Source organism: Cetorhinus maximus, chromosome 3 (genome assembly GCF_964194155.1).
Source record: "Cetorhinus maximus chromosome 3, sCetMax3.hap1.1, whole genome shotgun sequence".
Lineage (NCBI taxonomy): Eukaryota > Metazoa > Chordata > Chondrichthyes > Lamniformes > Cetorhinidae > Cetorhinus > Cetorhinus maximus.
This window is the reverse complement of record NC_135881.1, coordinates 82227977-82245454: the sequence shown is the minus strand read 5'-3', so window position 1 is coordinate 82245454 and position 17478 is coordinate 82227977. Positions and strand designations below refer to the sequence as shown.

The 17478-nt window shown below is 41.1% G+C and overlaps 2 protein-coding genes across 3 annotated transcripts in view; one reads left to right on the top strand and one right to left on the bottom strand.

The window, feature by feature from the left end:
• The first annotated feature begins 10082 nt into the window (after positions 1 to 10082).
• On the top strand, positions 10083 to 15228 carry igfbp3 (insulin-like growth factor binding protein 3). Of its 2 annotated transcripts, none has more exons than XM_078538611.1 (4): positions 10083 to 10682; positions 11878 to 12098; positions 12572 to 12691; positions 14484 to 15228. In XM_078538611.1, exons 1-4 carry the CDS (start codon positions 10343 to 10345, stop codon positions 14601 to 14603), a joined length of 801 nt encoding a protein of 266 aa, XP_078394737.1. In that variant the 5' UTR covers positions 10083 to 10342; the 3' UTR covers positions 14604 to 15228. The 2 variants fall into 2 exon arrangements, with proteins under 2 accessions (XP_078394737.1, XP_078394736.1); XM_078538610.1 differs by having other exon boundaries at positions 11878 to 12125.
• A 1921-nt stretch (positions 15229 to 17149) lies between these two features.
• Positions 17150 to 17478, bottom strand: part of LOC144678746 (insulin-like growth factor-binding protein 4) — a 138875-nt gene continuing 138546 nt past the window's right edge. The window contains exon 4 of the mRNA XM_078538609.1: positions 17150 to 17335. Coding sequence (XP_078394735.1) covers positions 17183 to 17335 — 153 coding nt within the window. The 3' untranslated portion in view covers positions 17150 to 17182. The remainder of the gene's footprint in view (positions 17336 to 17478) is intronic.

The following is a 17478-nucleotide window of genomic DNA, read 5'->3' as shown; positions in this document are numbered from 1 at the left end:
GTATATTATTTCAGTGTCATTTAGCCAAAATATCGTAAAAAATCTTTTGAGTCTGCATTGTTTGTGGCTTTTGAGTGCTTAGCTTTGAGTAGGCCTGGAAGTACTGTGCCCACTATTATAGTTTTTAGCTATATATCAACAATTAAACAAATACCTATAATATGTTATAAAGCATAAAGTTACATATTATGTTGTTCTGTTGTAGTATTAAATTGAAAAGTAACTGATCCTACTCAAGCTAGATTATAGCAATTCATTCATTTCTTTTAATTTCCCCACTGAATACTGATTCACCTTTTCTGTATTTCCAGTAGGCAATTCCCATGTTAAGCAGTATCTCTCTAGCTGGTGACTTTTGCCCATGTTACATTTTATCTTTTTTACCTGGGAACTTATGCCCCAATCTTTTCTCCTAATTATCAACTCATGCCCAGTGTAGCACAGCACCTCATTAGTTGACAGTTTATCCTGCTACACCCCTCTAATAACTCATACTCAATTTTTCATTCTGCTTCACTAAGGGTATATGACCATGTAGTTTGTACTAAAACTCTTTGGTCTGAATTTTACTGTAGGCTTTGGGACCCCAGTGTTGAACCAAAAAGTGGGCCCTAGCCTGCACTTGCCCACAGTGAGACCGGCTTGACAATTTTACTGCAGGTGGCTTCATAACTGGCCACCTGCAGGCCCAGTGGCCAAGTAAGAATGCAAGCAGACTCCTAATGTTGCCAGCCCAATCAGGGGGACAGCAGCTCTGAAGCTTCGGCAGCATTTCTGAGAGAGGTGAGCACTGCTGAGGCAGTCAGGAGACCTTGGGAATGCCTCAAAATGGAGATGCTCTCGGACAGGTAAGTAAAAATTAAAAATTTGGGGCCCTGGGATCAGTTTGCTCAGTGGCAAAGGGTGGAAATAACTCTGAAGATATTGATGGGGCACAGGAGCTACCTTTGTGCCCATGGCCCCCTCTGAGCCTCAGGCTCCAATGGCCCCCTGAGCTGCCACAAAAAGACAGCCTCCAAGAAGCTGCCACTGTCCCTTTAATGCCATGGGCTTTATTTTTGCTAACAAGTCTATTATCTGGCACTTTAACAAACACCTTTTGGAAGTTCATATTCACAATATCAACCACATTGCAGTAACCAACATTTCTGCTACCTCTTCAATGAACTCAATCAGGTTAGGTAAGCGCTATTTCCCATTTACAAGCCCACGCTGACACTCATTTATTTGCCCATATATTCCCAAATGCCAATTAATTTTGGCCCAGATTATTGACTCCTACTTTTTCTATCTTACTATCCTGGAACTCCCAGTCTAACAGCACCGTGGGTGACCCTACACCACATTGCCTGCAGCAGTTCAAGAAGGCAGCTCACCTCCACCTTCTCAGGGGCAATTACGGATGGGCAATAAATGCTGGTCTAACCAGCGACACCCAAATCCCATGAAAGAATTTAAAAACTTTTAAAATAATTTTGCCAAAGTAATCTGCAATTACCGTAACTTTGCGCCATTTTATCTATCTCCATGAGAGACCCTCTTATCCTGCTTCTTTCTAGATTGTACAACTAGCTTTTAGGACGTTCAAAAGCAGGAGGCAGCTTGTGTTTTAGAATGGGCCTCAAGAGTATTTTTGGAAATGGTACATTCCCTTTTGTTGGCATTAGTTCAGAATAAAACGACCTTCTTCGGAGGCTGATATCCAAAGTTAGCTGTCCTTTTGAAGTCATAAACCTGGAGCTCGGTGATAAACAAAGCCTCTAGAAGTTTTACCGCCTATATCATCCTCACAGTGGCATTTGAAACTTTCTACTTCTTATTTAGGTTAAAAGAACAGTGTGGCAACATCAGTGGGAGAGAGATGGAAGATTAAACTGCCGGTTTCTTAAAAAAACAATTTAAACAGACTCCTCCGCGGGATTAATTTTAAGGCTGATTGAGGTTACATTAATTCAAACAACTTTACTAGTTGCCTAACCTTGCTAGAAGCAAAGCTGATTTGTGGGATACAGAGACTACATATCAAAGTAACAATAATATTTACATTTATGACCGAAACCTATAAACCCCATTTCGACAGTGAGGCACCCTGGGAGGCCCTTACTATCTAGGTGAAGCACAGTTGGCTAAGACTTCGGGAAAAAAAGGTACTTCTAAGTTTAGATGCCACTAGAAATCAAACTGAAGTCTTAATAAACTACAATATTTTAAATATTAGTTTGTTTCTGTAGGTGTTTTACACAAATTGCATTCTGAGACATCTTATCTGCTGCCCCTGGAGGTCAAGTCAGTGGATGATAACCAACGAGCTATAGAAATTAAAACTAACCGATATTTTCGTTCATTTAATTAACATTTAGTTATATTGCTAAATCAATAACCATCACATCCTATTTATCGCGCATATATAGATAGCTTCATATCCCCCCGCAGATCAGTGATTATGGTTGTCCCTATTAGCTTAATCCCATGTTCATATTTACTCCCGAGTAAAACATTTCTCCATGGGAAATAAGTGACACGGAAATCAGAATGGATTGTAGAAATTGTTGTTTTTGAGGGGCGTTTTTTTGTCCTCGCTCCAGTGTGGAACATCTGTATGCAATCAAATTTACAGGAACATTTCACCATATTGAATGATAAGGGAAGCACATTTCTGTGTATTTAACGTGATGGTCGTGTCATAACATCTGACTGTTTGATTTAGTTCAAACGTAACACCCATAGCAGTGGGAAGAATGTCCTCGTCGGGCACGTGATTTCCAATTACGTCTTTTTATGGCCTAACTGTGCCCTGATGCATCCTGGTTTTTGTTCAATTCGAGTAAAAAATGACTTTGTATCGGAAGAGTCGGGCGCTCACGCCCACTGCTGTTCACGTCAATAGCACTCTGTGAAAAAAATGCATGCAGTCCAAGTGATAGAGGAAATGGGGAGACGTGTCATTTAACAGCAAACCACTTGCCCTGAGGTTACATGAAATGAACATAAACGGTTTCTAATCCTTCTCCTCATTTGACCTTCGTCTGAGTCATCAAAAACTGTGCCCCAACCGCAACAGCAGACAGTTAAGAGTGAGACACTGGTTTAAGAAGGGAACAGCAACTTTACCCGGAATGTTAACAAACGTCATGTGCAGCAAACAAAACAGAAATTAAATTCATATCAAAGTGGTCAGTTGCTTATAAGATCAACCGGATAAACAGAAATCTCAGTATTTTTAAAAGTCTATTAAAGATTCAACTATTGAATATAAGACAAATTAAACCTCACTGGGTTAGCGAGGAATTGATTTCATTCGGGGTGCCCTGTTTTAAAAGAGCTGGGGATGGCCAGAAAGGGCCTATTTATATGCATTGCCTGAGGTTGCTACCTTGGTTGTATGTAATGTGTAGTGATGTAGGATTTCTACATTTGTATTTGCCTTTCCTTGAAAAAAAGGACAAACTATGCGTCCAAAGTTAATTTAACTGAAGCTCAAGCTTTCAAACATTTGCAATGAGCTGTATGGCATTCGCACATGTACCCCTTCAAAAGGAACAATCTGGTGTACACACATACTGAATATTTGATATTGAGCCATCTCCATTCAGATTTCATAGAATTACATGTCATTTATAGCGCGGAACAGTCCATTCGGCCCAATAGGTCCTTTCTCGTGTTTATGCTCCATGCAAGCCTCCTCCCACCTTTCTTCAACTCACCCTCATCAACATATCCTTCTATTCCTTTCTCTCCAGTTGTTAATCCAGCACCCCTTTAAATGAACCAATGCTAGTCGTCTCAACTACTCCTTGTACTGGCGAGTGCTACATTTTAACCTCGTTTGGCTTTAAATATGATTGCCAGGTTAATGTGCAAAGAAACAAAATCTAAGTTAAATATCAAGTGATAGTTACGAGTAAAGCTCATCAAATAAATTGTAATAATAGTTTAAAACAAACACATCCACTAGGTTTGTGTTCTTGTGAACAAGTAAAGAGTTATAATATTTAAAATAACCCTTGGTTATTCTATAGAAAATGTTCAAATTAAATCAAAAATATTACACAAAGGTAGCTTTTTAAAGGCAACATCAGACGTGAAGCAAAATGCAACTTTTTTTTCAACTATTCAGCAATCTTATAAATAAATCGTTCTCACAAATATATTCTTTCAAATGCAAATACACCGCAGATTTGCTAGTGTCTGTACATAGGAGTTATAGGTTAATGTTTTAGCTGTAGACCATTGGACAGAAATGTTTTCTTTCAAAATAAACAATTATGGAAGTTGATGACAGCTACAAAAAATTAAAATGAGCAATATTAACCCATATAAGAGCGATACACATACAAATCCCAGATAAGGCAGGCACTGTACTTGAAACTCCAAAATCCAGCTTAATTTAAACTTTTGAAGTAGCCAAGTACTGGACCAATTTTATCCATTTTAAGTATGAGCTATTTCACAGCACGGCTATTTAAGGTAGTGCCACTTTTGTATTATCCCAAATCTGTTTTCTCCTCTTCACAAAGGGTGATGCAAAAGTGACAGACAGGCCCGATTTCACTCTCGGGCACAAGCGATACAAGAATCCCCCTCAGGAGGCAGCTCTGTTTGGGCATCACACCAAATGGGGTATAACTCCCAAGGGATATGGAAAGCGTTCAGGATGTTTATAAAACATGGGACAGTGAATGCTACCACTTTTACTTGAAAATTTTACTTCACTGCGGCAAAATTCTCCACATGCTCTCACCAAGCACTTATGTGCAGAGCACTCTGCTGGTCATCAGAGTGCGGTTCCAGCCTCGTGTTGAAATTGTTTTTGTAACTCAATCTGAGACAGGTACCACTGACTAACTAAGTGGAAAGGGTATATTGTCTTCACTTACTATCTGTAACAAAACAGTTATAAAGACTTGCCTTTCCCGTATTGTTATAGACAGTATAGATTACAATTTAGATTCGAATTCTGGTGATACTGAATGAATAGTGCCAAACTTCAAGTTATGATTACAAAATTCACGATCGATTTCAACTGCCTGATTCCTAGTTGGTATTAACTCCACCTGTAACAGACATACGGACGTTGAAAGATGACAGTAATAAGGATGTTTTAAACTAAGCGAGGGCGAGAGAGATTAATTAATGCTATATAACATCTAATTTGTTAAACATGCTTGTACAATGATTTATCTTGAACCTTAAACAGCGTCGGATCTACAAATAAAGGGAAAACTGAGTGCCAGATGTGTCTGAACACTTTTAGGTCTCTTTGATGTGTTGGAGCAATTTAAACAAATTGAGGCACATGACAACCTACGACATTATAATGTGACTGTACCAAAGGGCAAACTTAAGTCAGAAAACACGGAACAAGAAATTCCATGAAATAAGGTTCTTCGGGTTTCCTCTGTTTAATCGTCATGCCATTTTTGGCTTAATTATTATTAACATTAACGTAATTGATTCAACGTTTTAAAGCATTGCTATCTGTCCAAGTCAACATTCCGAGAATGGCATCCATAAATGAATTGGAAATGAGAGTTTTTGCAGCTCACAAAACGTCACAACATCACTTAGACTTACAAATGCCAACAAAGTGACCTGCCAAGAATAGTCTGCGAATGTGCTTCTTCATTTCAACCGAACCTATGTCTTATTCAATACAGACAGTGAATTGGCCCGCAATTAAATCCATAGATTTAAATGTTTATTCTGGAACTTCCGAATGTTGTGGAACCATTCCTTTTTCATGTTGGCATATATTTTTTTTAAAAGACCTAATCGCACAAGGCTCCACTATTAGATAACTTGCACCCACATGGGACCTTTATCATATTGAAAGAGCGATTTCACAACAAGGGTATTGCTGCGATTTGGCAGCAAGGTGAGAGGCGATAGCTGAAGGGACAATTCCATTTTGAGAACGCATTTGAACGTCGACGGAGCGCTTTGGGCTCCAGGTTGCTGGGATGTGATCATTGATGATTCTGCCACTAATAATGGAGCAGGAGGGCGGTGCTCTGTTGGCAGAGTGGAGGGTGCGAAGCTTGCATACAGAGGTGGAAAGGTTGCAGATGGGTATGAAACGAGGCCATGGGGGGAATTTGTGAACAAGGAGGAGAATCCTGAAAGCAATGAGTGTAGAGAACCAGTCAAGTACAGAGCTGATAGGCGGGTTTACTAATAGAAGTTTTCATTGGATGGGACTTGCAAGGACAATAAAGATGGAGGCACAGATGTTAAGCTTGGAGGTGACAAAGTCATAGATCAGAGTATCAGCGGGGCAGGGATGATAGCGGGCAGTCATGTGGAGGTGAAAGGGCCTGTCTTCAGCCCTACCTCAGCTCCCCTGCCACTGGCACCCTCATCATCAAACAGGGTCACAAGGTAACGCGCTGCGAAGTTCGAGTTGATCAAGCAGACATGAAGGTGCAAAGAAACTCCTGGCTTGAAGTTTCTGGTGGTGGACAAAGAGGGTTGCTTTTCCCTTGCCACTTTTGAGCTGGAGAAAGTTCTACCTTGTCCACAGCTTGATGTTAGACAGGCAGTTGGACAATACACAAAGGTTGTGGAGCCAAGACTGGTAGTAGAGGGATAAAGCTGGCTATCCTCACCATATGTATGAGAGTTGGTACCAGACAATGTTCAGATGCTAGAGGAGAGGGAGCAATTCATGATATTAGCGAGCATCTGGCTAAAGAAGGGTAGTTGAATGATTTGGAGCTGCGAGTGGACAAACGGAAAATGATGGGTGTGATGGAGTAGCTGTGTCTAGTGAAAGGTGAAAGAGACATAAAAAGAACTAGTACTTTTATAATACTTTTTATGACCTCAGCATATTCTAAAGTGCTTTTTTTTCCCCCATGAGATGTTTTTAAAGTGTAGCCACTGCTATAATATTGGAAACATAGCAACCAAATTGTAGACGGCAAGGTCAGTCCCACAAGTGGCAATGGGAAAATGACCAGATCATCTGTTCTAGTGAGGTCGGTTGAGCATTAGATATTGGCCCTAACAGTATCACTAATTTGAACTTCCTTGCTCTTCTTTAAATATTACCATCCATCCGCCAGATAATAGAGAAGCTGCAGTGGTGGAGCTGGTGCCGGAACAGTAGGATATTGTCAGGGGCATTGAGGGAAAAAAAAGCCGAGGCATCTCAGCTTTTCCATTTTATTCTCTGACCATCCTCGCTGACCTACATTGGCTCCAAGCTCCCGAATGGCTTAAAATGTAGAACTCCCGTCTTTGCCATGAAATTGCTCTGTGACATTAGCCCTCCCTATATTTACTACCTCCTCCAGCCCTACAACCTCTAAAGACTACGCCACCTGCTTTTCACTCCCTCCATCTCTTCACCATTAGTGTCCATGCGATCAGCCATATAGGCCCCATAGCCGGGAATTCTCTTTCTAAACACTTTCAGTTGTCCACATCCTGGTTTTATTTAAGGCCCTCCTCGAAGCCTGCCTTTTGACCCAAGCTTTCGGTGACCCCCTCCTACTCTCCCCTTTGGATTGAACCGGTTTTTCCTCATGTAAAGCAGCTTTTTTTTCTCTACACAGTTTTTTTTCTATTATTCGGAAGTTTTATTTGAAATGAGCCGATAGGTTAGTGACAGATTGACAGAAAGATGGGGGTGTTGATGGGGTGGGGGGGGGGGCACCATCAGCGAACACTTTGTGGCCTTCGTGGAAAAATGGGTGGATGCGTAGAGTGAAATCCCCAAAACACTGGTAAAAATCTAAAAAAAAACCTCGGTAATCTCATTTAATGAAAATTGAATCTGATTTACAGCCAGGGCTCCTAATTATTAATGGTCACAATTTTGGACTGGAATGCCCCAAATACTATTAAAAATACCCCCAAAAAATCAAACATAAAAGACAAGATATTGTGAATTATTAAAGCCGTGTTCGTGCCAATGTGTAAGAGTCACTAATTTCTTTTTAAATCAGTGAATGTTGGAAACACTCAGCAGGTCAGGCAGCATCTGGGGAGGGGAGAGGTTGGAGGGGCGGGCGGCGTGGGTTACAGCTTCACTGCCTCTCCTGTCAATCAGTGGAAACAAACTGATAGATTTGACTAAGAGATCGGCCACATAAAAGATCACCAGCTTGGCATCAACAGCTGAGGGGGCTTTACATTTTGGAGGGACGTGATTTAGCTCTGACCTTGTCTGTTTTTTTTTAAACGCAGAGATGCCGGGAGTTGAGATCTCGGAGCTGTTTCCTCACCGAGTTTCGGGGCTGTTCTGGCGGGTTGCGGCCCAAGCCGCCTGCCGGCTCAGGAGGGGGCTGCCTGGGACAATAGGTTTCGGATCAAGACGGCGGGGAAATGAATGTGCCAGACCCGGCACCGGCAGCAGCATCCACCGCCCCACCCCCAACAACAACCAGTCCCAAATCCTCCCTACCCGCCTCTCACTTTCCTTTCCATCTCCACAGAGCTCCCAAAGTAACTTGAAGAATTTGAAGAAAGCCAATCTGGGTTAAAACAATTCATCAGCAGCAGATTCACTCCTGGCTGTTCATCCGTCCAAACCCGATTTTTGCTCCTTTGCGTGTGTGGCCCTGACAGCGACCATGTGTAAAAATAGCCCCAGAAAATAGCCATTTTTTAAAAACAACACAAACATTAATCGTGCACCGTTAATATTTTATTCGATTACGTTTTTAGCTCAGTGCCGAGGGGCTTTACTTTGTGGTGCAAGTTTTTTTTTTGGGTGTGTGTTTATGGGAAGGCGGGGGTGATTGTGTCAGAGAGTCAGAGTGGCAGTAAGTTGTGTGCAGGCAGCCCAGCAGCAGCAATGCCTCTGAATGTCTTTGTATCCTTTCCCCCCCTTGCATTCAGCAGCTTGCTCAGGGTGTGCGCGGTTGCTAGGACACGGTTTAAACAATCCCAGCCTCCATGGCTGGGCTGTCCTGCTCGGGTTAAAGCGCACGCCAAAAGGCAACAGACAACTTCAACCCTCCCCAAACTGCACCAAGAGCAGCAGCTTTCCGTAAACGCGTCACCCCCCACCCCCCCCTACTTTCAATTCATTTCCTTTTTTGACCAAAAAATGTTAAAGTGGGGGGGCGGGGGGGTGTTGGTTGGGGGGAAGCTGAAAAAGCTTTGCATAAAACAAAATCTCAAGGCGTTAAATAAAAGCGATTGCGGCGCCTAATCTCCTGGGGAGGGTGGGGGGTGGAGAATCGTTTCTGAATTTGCAAAATTCATGTGCAGGTACCTAACTGCACCCTAAACTGACCCTGAAACTAAGAGACAATGTTCCTGGTAAATCTCAGTGTGGTACTAAACTCCAATCTAATTTGAAGCCGTTTTATTCCCGTTTTTCCTTCCTTACCGAGCGCCGCCGATCGCTTCGCCGCGACCTTGCTTGTTCGGAGAGAGGAAAACATGGGTTTCAGCTATCTCCTGCAGCAAGGGAGGCGAACGTGCGGCTCAAGGTGTCAGAGATCTCTTGTCAGTTTTAATCTCAGCAAGTTAGAATCGTCCGGCTTTTAGTGAGGGAGTCGCATCATGCGAGACTGTTCCGACTGCTAAACATTTAACAATAGGAACCATCGGTGCAGAATCACTTCATTTGGCTCAGGTGAATGAAAGTCTAAGTTCCAAGAAGCCTTTCCGCCTGACTGAGAACAGTCTCCATCCATCATTTGCAAAATGATCAACTTTAATCATCAATTTGTGCGGGTCACACATTAATCAGCCCAGTGGAACAGGTCACTCAGCATTGTGCACTTTTTTTTTGCTGTTATGCAAAACAATGATTTAATCTACTACAGACTGCCGATCTCTCAGTGACTAAAAAGATTATGTGGCTCCTGTAAATTGAAATAGCCCCAAGTGTTGGGCTAGCCCAGAGTGGACGTTGGCATTGCTGATTTGTGTTCCGGGGTGGCATTCACTGGGGCGACTTGTATCGCTTGGGGAGGGAGGAGAGGGGGCAAAGAAATTGCCCCGCCCCGAAACCTGTATCAGCAAATAACCAACTGGGAAAATCCAATGGGAGGCGAGTGAATTATTCATATTCCGGGGGGCGGGATCTTGCCTTTCTTGATATAAGAGAACCTGCATTCGCTCCTGGTTTCTCGGAGTCGAAGAAAGTGCGAGCGGGTAAAGTTTATTGAAAAGAAAGTAAAATTAAAAGGAAGCTTTACTACAAGTTCGGTTTGAATTCCGCGGAGCAGCAAAACTTGTTTCCCACCTCCCTCCGTTTTGATTTTTGTATTTTTTTGTGTGTGCGGAGCTTTTTTTTGCAAAGAAGTGACCTCCCTCCCTCCTTCCCCCCCACCCCCGCCCCCCTCACCCCGGCGTCTGCTCGGCAAGGCTGTGTGAATAAACCATGGTGTACGCGCTGTGTGTGCTGGCCGTGGCAGCGGTGAGTGTCAAGTTAGCCGCCTCTCTGGGACCTGTCGTCCGCTGCGAGCCGTGCGACGCCCGGGCCCTGGCGCAATGCAAACCGCTGCAGGGAGACTGCCAGCCGGTCAGGGAGCCGGGCTGCGGCTGCTGCATGACCTGTGCCCTCCGCCAGGGGCAGCAGTGCGGCGTGTACACAGAGCGCTGCGCCTCCGGCTTCACCTGTCTGCCCCAGGCGGGAGAGAGCAGACCATTACAGGCTTTGTTGGAAGGCAGGGGGCTCTGCACTAACCAGACGGCGAAACTCCGCGTCCTGACCGCTGCAGGTACAGAATCATGCATTTTACAAAAGGCCGATCTTATCAGGGCGAAAGCCAGCTTAAATTGTAGCTTGCTTATTAATACCTTATTTCACATTTCCAGCAGCTGCAGTCATTCGCTTTTGTTAATAGCATTATTTTTGTAAGAACTGCTTTAGGTTTTGGTGCTTGTTGGGGTAAAAAATTGCTGCTCTCTCTCAGGAGATGAGCAACTATGCATGAAGGTTTGATCTAATTTCTATTCTTAAAGCTAAAAAAAAACCCTGTGCATTGAAATAAAGGTTCAGTGATTGCATCATTGCTGCGATTGAACGGTTTCAATCTACCTGATGCTGAGTTTATATTCTTTACCCGCTCGGAAGCCGGTGATGACCCGAGGGCTGTTTAAACAGTAGCCTCACTGTTGGAGTTGAGAGAAATGGCAACATTGCCTCTTTATGTTTTAAACAAGGGAGCGTTGCTTGGCCCTTTCGTCAGGGAGGGCAACGACGTTGCGTTGGTAGTGACCGTTTAAAAGTTAATTTCTACCCTGAATGACTTCACTTGTACTTTCAGTTAACTGATCAAATCTATGCGATGTACAAACTTTTCAATTTAGATGTATGTTAACGCCTGTTTTGAAAGAAATCGCTTGCTTATACACGTGGAATAGCGCAACTGCACGGATTTCGTGCTGACCCACTGGTGTTGCTCTCAACATTTCAAAGCTTCCTTCCTTTGGTTACGACAATAATACTATTAGTGTAATGGTGCATAAGCGATTAAAAACCTTTATTATTGAAAAGACGGGGATAAGAATAAGTACAATTTCCAGTCCTATCTGGGGCACAATTTTGTGGCAACGGTAGCTTTACGAGCAGGCGTTTGGTATATTGGAGTGAGCATGTATTTTGGCGATGTTAGCTCACCACCATCTGGTGGAGCAGAGTATTACAAAGCTTGCTGCTGAGCGGCGTGCACTGTAAAAGCCCTACAAGGATAGACTGACGGCTGGAATCAACTTTAAGTATGGTGAAGTTAAACCATTTTGTACATTTGCCTGTTCCTCACCCTCCTCCCCATTCAACCCCCCTTCCCACACACACACACACACACACACTTCAGTGTAGTTATCATGCAGCTTATGCACTAATCAAGACCTTTGCTCCCTCGGAATTTTGAACCAAACTTTAATGATGTGACTCTCATTTTTTACATTTAGGGAACACCAACCGCTCAGAGGAAGAAAGGAATGCCAGTAACTCCGGTAATGAGTGGAGTCCCAACACACACCGAATGCAAGAAAGTAAAACTCATCAGCAGCACAATAAGCTGCTGCAGAAAGAAGTATCAAAGAAATCTCAGCTGTACAAAATAAATAATGAAGCAGAGAACACTGAAACGACCAACTTTTCTTCAGAAATAAAACATGACACCGAATATGTGAGTGAGCAGTGGGTCCTTTTAAATGTAAATACTTTTAAAAGTTTTTATTCTCCTGTTAAGTTCCCTCCAATTTTTGAAATCAAATTATGCACTTGGACCATCTACCCACCATGAGGTAGGAATTCCTCTGGTCTCTATGGAGTGACATCACAAATGCATTGAAGATTTCCATTGCAGCATTTCTACTGAATCTAACACTAACATGTTTTCATTCAGTGTGTTCTTCATTGCACAAGAAATGCTACACACAGGGAATCAAAAACTGTATTTGCATGTCACTAAACATAAGCAACCATTGTGATTCTTATCCCAATGCATCCAGAGTTAATGCATTCCCAATTAATAAAATCTTGTTTGAAATATTTTTTAAAAAATTATAATTTTGTTCTCAATGAATGATTTTAATAATGAAGTTTGTTTTTGTCTATGTTTCAATGATCATGAGATTTTTCTGTCTATATGTTTATCAGGGTCCTTGTCGGAGAGAAATGGAAGACATCCTAAATAACCTGAAAGCTGTGTCCGTTCTCAGCCCCAGAGGTGTATACATTCCAAATTGTGACAAGAAGGGCTTCTACAAGAAAAAACAGGTTTGTGATGTCTCTATCCCCTTGTTAGCTTTCTGTCCTCGTGCATTTGATAAATGTTTCCCTTCCTAATTATGCATAGGATGCATTCCTTGAAGTTGTCCAGCAATAAAACAATGTTGTTCCGTCTTTAACACACGTAAAGCATATTGGATTACCAGCCAGGTAATGTACTGGTTAAAATGCAGAAACTCGCAATAATATATTTGCTGCACGATTGGAGGGTCTGCAGTCCATTCCTGATGTTTTGTTCATAGCTTAACATTCAAGATAAATGGAAAGGTTTTACAATCAATTTGTTTTTGCACATGGTACGCACGCTTGAATGTTGGGCATTATTTATGCCCAACTCCCAAAAATGTTAAATAATGCCCAACATTCATCTATTATTTACGCCTTGGACTGACCTGAAACTTGTGTATGTCTTGCGGAAATGTTGGGAGTGAGGAACTCAAGGTGGTGTGATCCTGTCAAACCTATCCCACTCCTTCTGTATCTGTAATGTTTAGTGATTTGGCTAACTGAGGGGCTGGGATGCAGGTTGCCATCATTTCAAGTAACTAAGCAAGCTGTCACTTGCTATTGATCTGACCTTAAAATCTGTGAGCTTTGACAGAGTAGGATTTGCATTTTTGTCGCTCATAATTTCTGCCCCAAATTATTTTTAACTTTGAGGTAACTATAGAATTAACCCTAGGTAGAAAACTTCTAAAATAGTAACTGCTGCTGAAAACAAATGGTTTAAGAACATTGGAACAGGAGTAGATTCTTTACCCTCTTGAGCCTGCCCAGTCATTCAGTTAGGACCACGCCAGATCTCTGTCTCGATTCCATTTACCTGCCTTGGTACCCCTTAATACCATTACCTAACAAAAACTTGTCAACCTCAATTTTTAGATTTTCAGTTGACTAGCCTCATTACCTTTCTGGGGGAGAAACTTTGCAGATTTCCAGTCTTTACCATATCAAGAGTTAGGTTGACTCCCTCTGAAACTTCAGTTGCTGAATCATTCCAACAGGTAGTGAGTCCTATTATTTTCATGGTAGACAGACTCTTTCCAACATGGAACAATTATCAGTAGACTGCAGCCTGATGCTCTGGAAGGCTGCATTGTGAAATTCCAGCCAAGCTTTAAGTAGGAGTGGAAAAGAAAAACACTGAGGATGCTGGAAATCTGAAATAAAAACAGAAATTGCTGGAAATACTCAGCAGGTCTGGCAGCATCTGTGGAGAGAGAAACAGAGTTATCGTTTTCAATGTCAACTCTGTTTCTCTCTCCACAGATGCTGCCGCACTTGCTAAGTATTTCCAGCATTTCCTGTTTTAATATTTAGAAAGAGACCTACTTCGCCTTAGTTGATATCGGAACATAATGTTGACTGAAGTACACTTCAAACATGCTGAGGTTGTAACAGGAAATTCATTAGAGAGCAGGGTCCTATTGTTCGGTTGCTAAGAGGTTGAGGGCACTGAGACTGACAAATAATTTAAGATGGTGGTCTCCCGACCCAAGAGCATTGTACATCATCACCCCTTACAGATGTTTTGGTGCTGAAGCCTCGGAAGGAATGGCTGCCCTTACTGCAGCTACTGCTCCTATAAGATGCAAGGTTCACAAGTGTGAGATAAATCTTTGCTAACAGTATGAATGTTGTTGAGCATCCCCATCGCACTAAGTCAACAGCATGGATCCTTAATGCATATGACAAGTAATTTGGCCATTAATGACTATATTTTGTTTAAAGAAGCATGATGGTTTATTTAAATTTTTGACTTTTTTTTCCTTTACCACAGTGCCGATCTTCGAAAGGGAGGAGGCGAGGCTTCTGTTGGTGTGTGGATAAATATGGCACTCAGCTGCCTAGCTATGAGAGAATTGGAGAATTGCGCTGTTATAGCTTTGAGAGTAAGTGAGGAAGCCTGCAGCTCCTGTGGACTCTGTATGTATGAGAGAGAGAGAAAGAGAATGAGCAAGAGACACTGATCAATCAAAGACCTCAGAACAACTGGCAGTAGGCATGGACTGCCTGTGTTCTAGAGCTGTGAGTTCTGCTACCAGCTTAGATTGGGAAAGGGGGCTTTCTTCAGCCCAGGTGATGCAGCTCTATCCTGCCACATATCCTTCCAGCTCCCTGAAAGAGTGGGAGTTTTTTAATTCCCAAGAAATCTGCACTACAGTTCCCAAGGAAAAAGGCACTTCGGAAAGGAATCAGGGAATCTCCACTTGACTATTTAAAAACTGCCTGTGACCAATTTGATCCTGACAGACTTTGTGCTCTTATGTAAAAATATTAGTGTATGATACTACATATTTTGAAATGTCTTGTTCTGCAGGTCTGAAACAGGAACCTAGCCTTCACGGGTAAAACTTTCTATAAAATTTAAAAAGGACTTTTGTTCTTTAAAAAAAGCTTTCATGTTACTAAAAAGTCATATGATTATTTTTCCTTAAATGAAATGAATATTCTGTTAGAATATGGTCTGTATTTAATATAATTATGTTTTTTAATAAACATTATTTAAACCGAATAAACACAAAGCATTTGTTTTTTTTCTACAGCAACAAGTCAGTAGCTTAATTTGTACCACAGAATTACACAAATCAAAAATTCACTGAAGCTAAGATGACTAATTGTGGACCATAATTATGTAGTGATTTTCTAAAATGAAATTTCGATGATGCAGTTACATTAAAAGGAAATATGCTACCATACCATTTTGATTAATTAAAAACTTATTACAGTAAAGGAGAAATGTGAACAAATGTATGAGTGCCATCTAGTGGTTACAGGTTATTGAGACATCGTTAGATAACCCAGCAGGTGCAGGAAATCGAACTTTCCGTGTCTCATTCTCCAGTCTTTACTCAGCCAATAAGTTCAACATAATTATAATTGATAGGCACTTCTGTGTACATTCAGTAAAATAATGAACTGTTGTTAATCCAATAACTACTCCGCTGCAAGCATTCTTTACTCATGAAACACTTAGTGATGTTTTTGTTTTATGATCGATGTGAGTTCACAAATTTTGGTACAGGAACTATCAACACTTAAGCAAAAATCAAAAGCTAGTAACTTTTATAACTGCTCAATATATAAGATGATGTTTAAAGTAAAACCTGTTTAATTAAAGTTGTATTTTATTTCATTCATGCTAAAATGGCAAAAACAAGATTAGTATTGCTCAACCAGAATTGACTCCTGGAAAAGGTGACTCTTGAAGCAGTAGGGTATCCATGACTATAGTGGATATATTCATTTTTTGAAAAACTTGTGGAAGAGGATTAGCCAAATTCTTCATTGTAGATCAGTTACTCCTAATGATGACCAAGGAATTGCTGACCATTTCAGACAGCTTATTTTTTTTTCATTTAATCTCCTGATGATGAACTGATAATGAATTTCCTGTTCCTATGCCACAGGTGCTGAGCACATTGATGGCTCGGCCTTTTTCTTGGAAGATGTGTATCTGAGCATTAGTTGATGCAAAACCATTTTGGGAGGGCAAAGGATGAAATCCATATCAACTATTAGTTATAGAGATTACAAAAATAAAATGTGATCACACTCTTTATGGAGAAGTGTACATAAGGCTTTTACCTTCAGTTAAGGGCTCAGAGCGCAAAGGGCCAACACTAATCCTTTTCATTACTTCAAAATTGTTTGGAAAATGTCCGATAATAGTGTAATTTTGCACCGCAAGAATAAAGTAACCAGTTTTTTGTTTGTAATGAACATTTAAATTTACCATTAGATGATGAATGCATTTAAACAAAAAAAAACTTCAGCACCAAATGAGTTCATTTTCTCGATTAATACTAGGTGTACCAAATATTATACATAGGAGTGTGTTAAAGGCAAGGCCACTGATGTCACAAAGCACAAGAATGAAGTTTGAGCAGTTAACAAAAGTTACTGGAACCTGAAGACATGCATACCTTGAAACACACTACTATGCTTTGGTTCTATAAAATATTGACTTCAAAATTGAATGTATGACTTGAAGACATTTTATCCTGATGGAGGCAATAATCTTTGGCAGCAATTGTGTCTGTGGTATGGGACTTGAGCTTGACATTATTTTCATGCTATGAGATCCATTCTTGCAATAACAATGTGTTCTTACCATTGATTATACATAGTGACTTGCAGTGTGCCCAGTGACTGTTTAGATAATACTTTTTTCAACTGAGAGTAATCCAATCATGTGTTTTTTTTCACTATAGAATTATTCTCATGCACATTAATAGTGAACCAAAAGTGCAGCTAGTAACAGTAGACTATTTCACTGGACAATTTATACAGGTGCTATCTTAAATGTGATATTCGTTTTGTTAAATGAAATCTTTAAACTAAAAAAAAAGCAGGAAATAAATAGCTTACATACAAGAAAGATAACTGTAACCATACAGATATCACCTTCAAATGCTGTGGTGTAACATGTGAAAGAAAAGCAAAGATTTTAATGCCTCATCAGTTTCTTAAGACACTTCAGTTATTTTGTTCCGTTGATGCTGAAACGCCTCTGTCGTGCCTGTGACATTGAGGATCACCTCTCACTTCATGGGAGCCAGGGATTCTCTTTCCATTCCAGCGAAAAACACACCAACACCTTCCACGCTGTCCGTCCAGTGATGATTCACACTTTGAAAACACAAGTGCAGAGTCTTTATTGTCCTTTTTGAAAACAACAGGTAAAATGTTTATAAAAAACATGTAATGCGCAGAAATAAACTTTTCCCAATGTAGCCACACAAAGTAATCATGCAAAACCGCATGATCTAGTA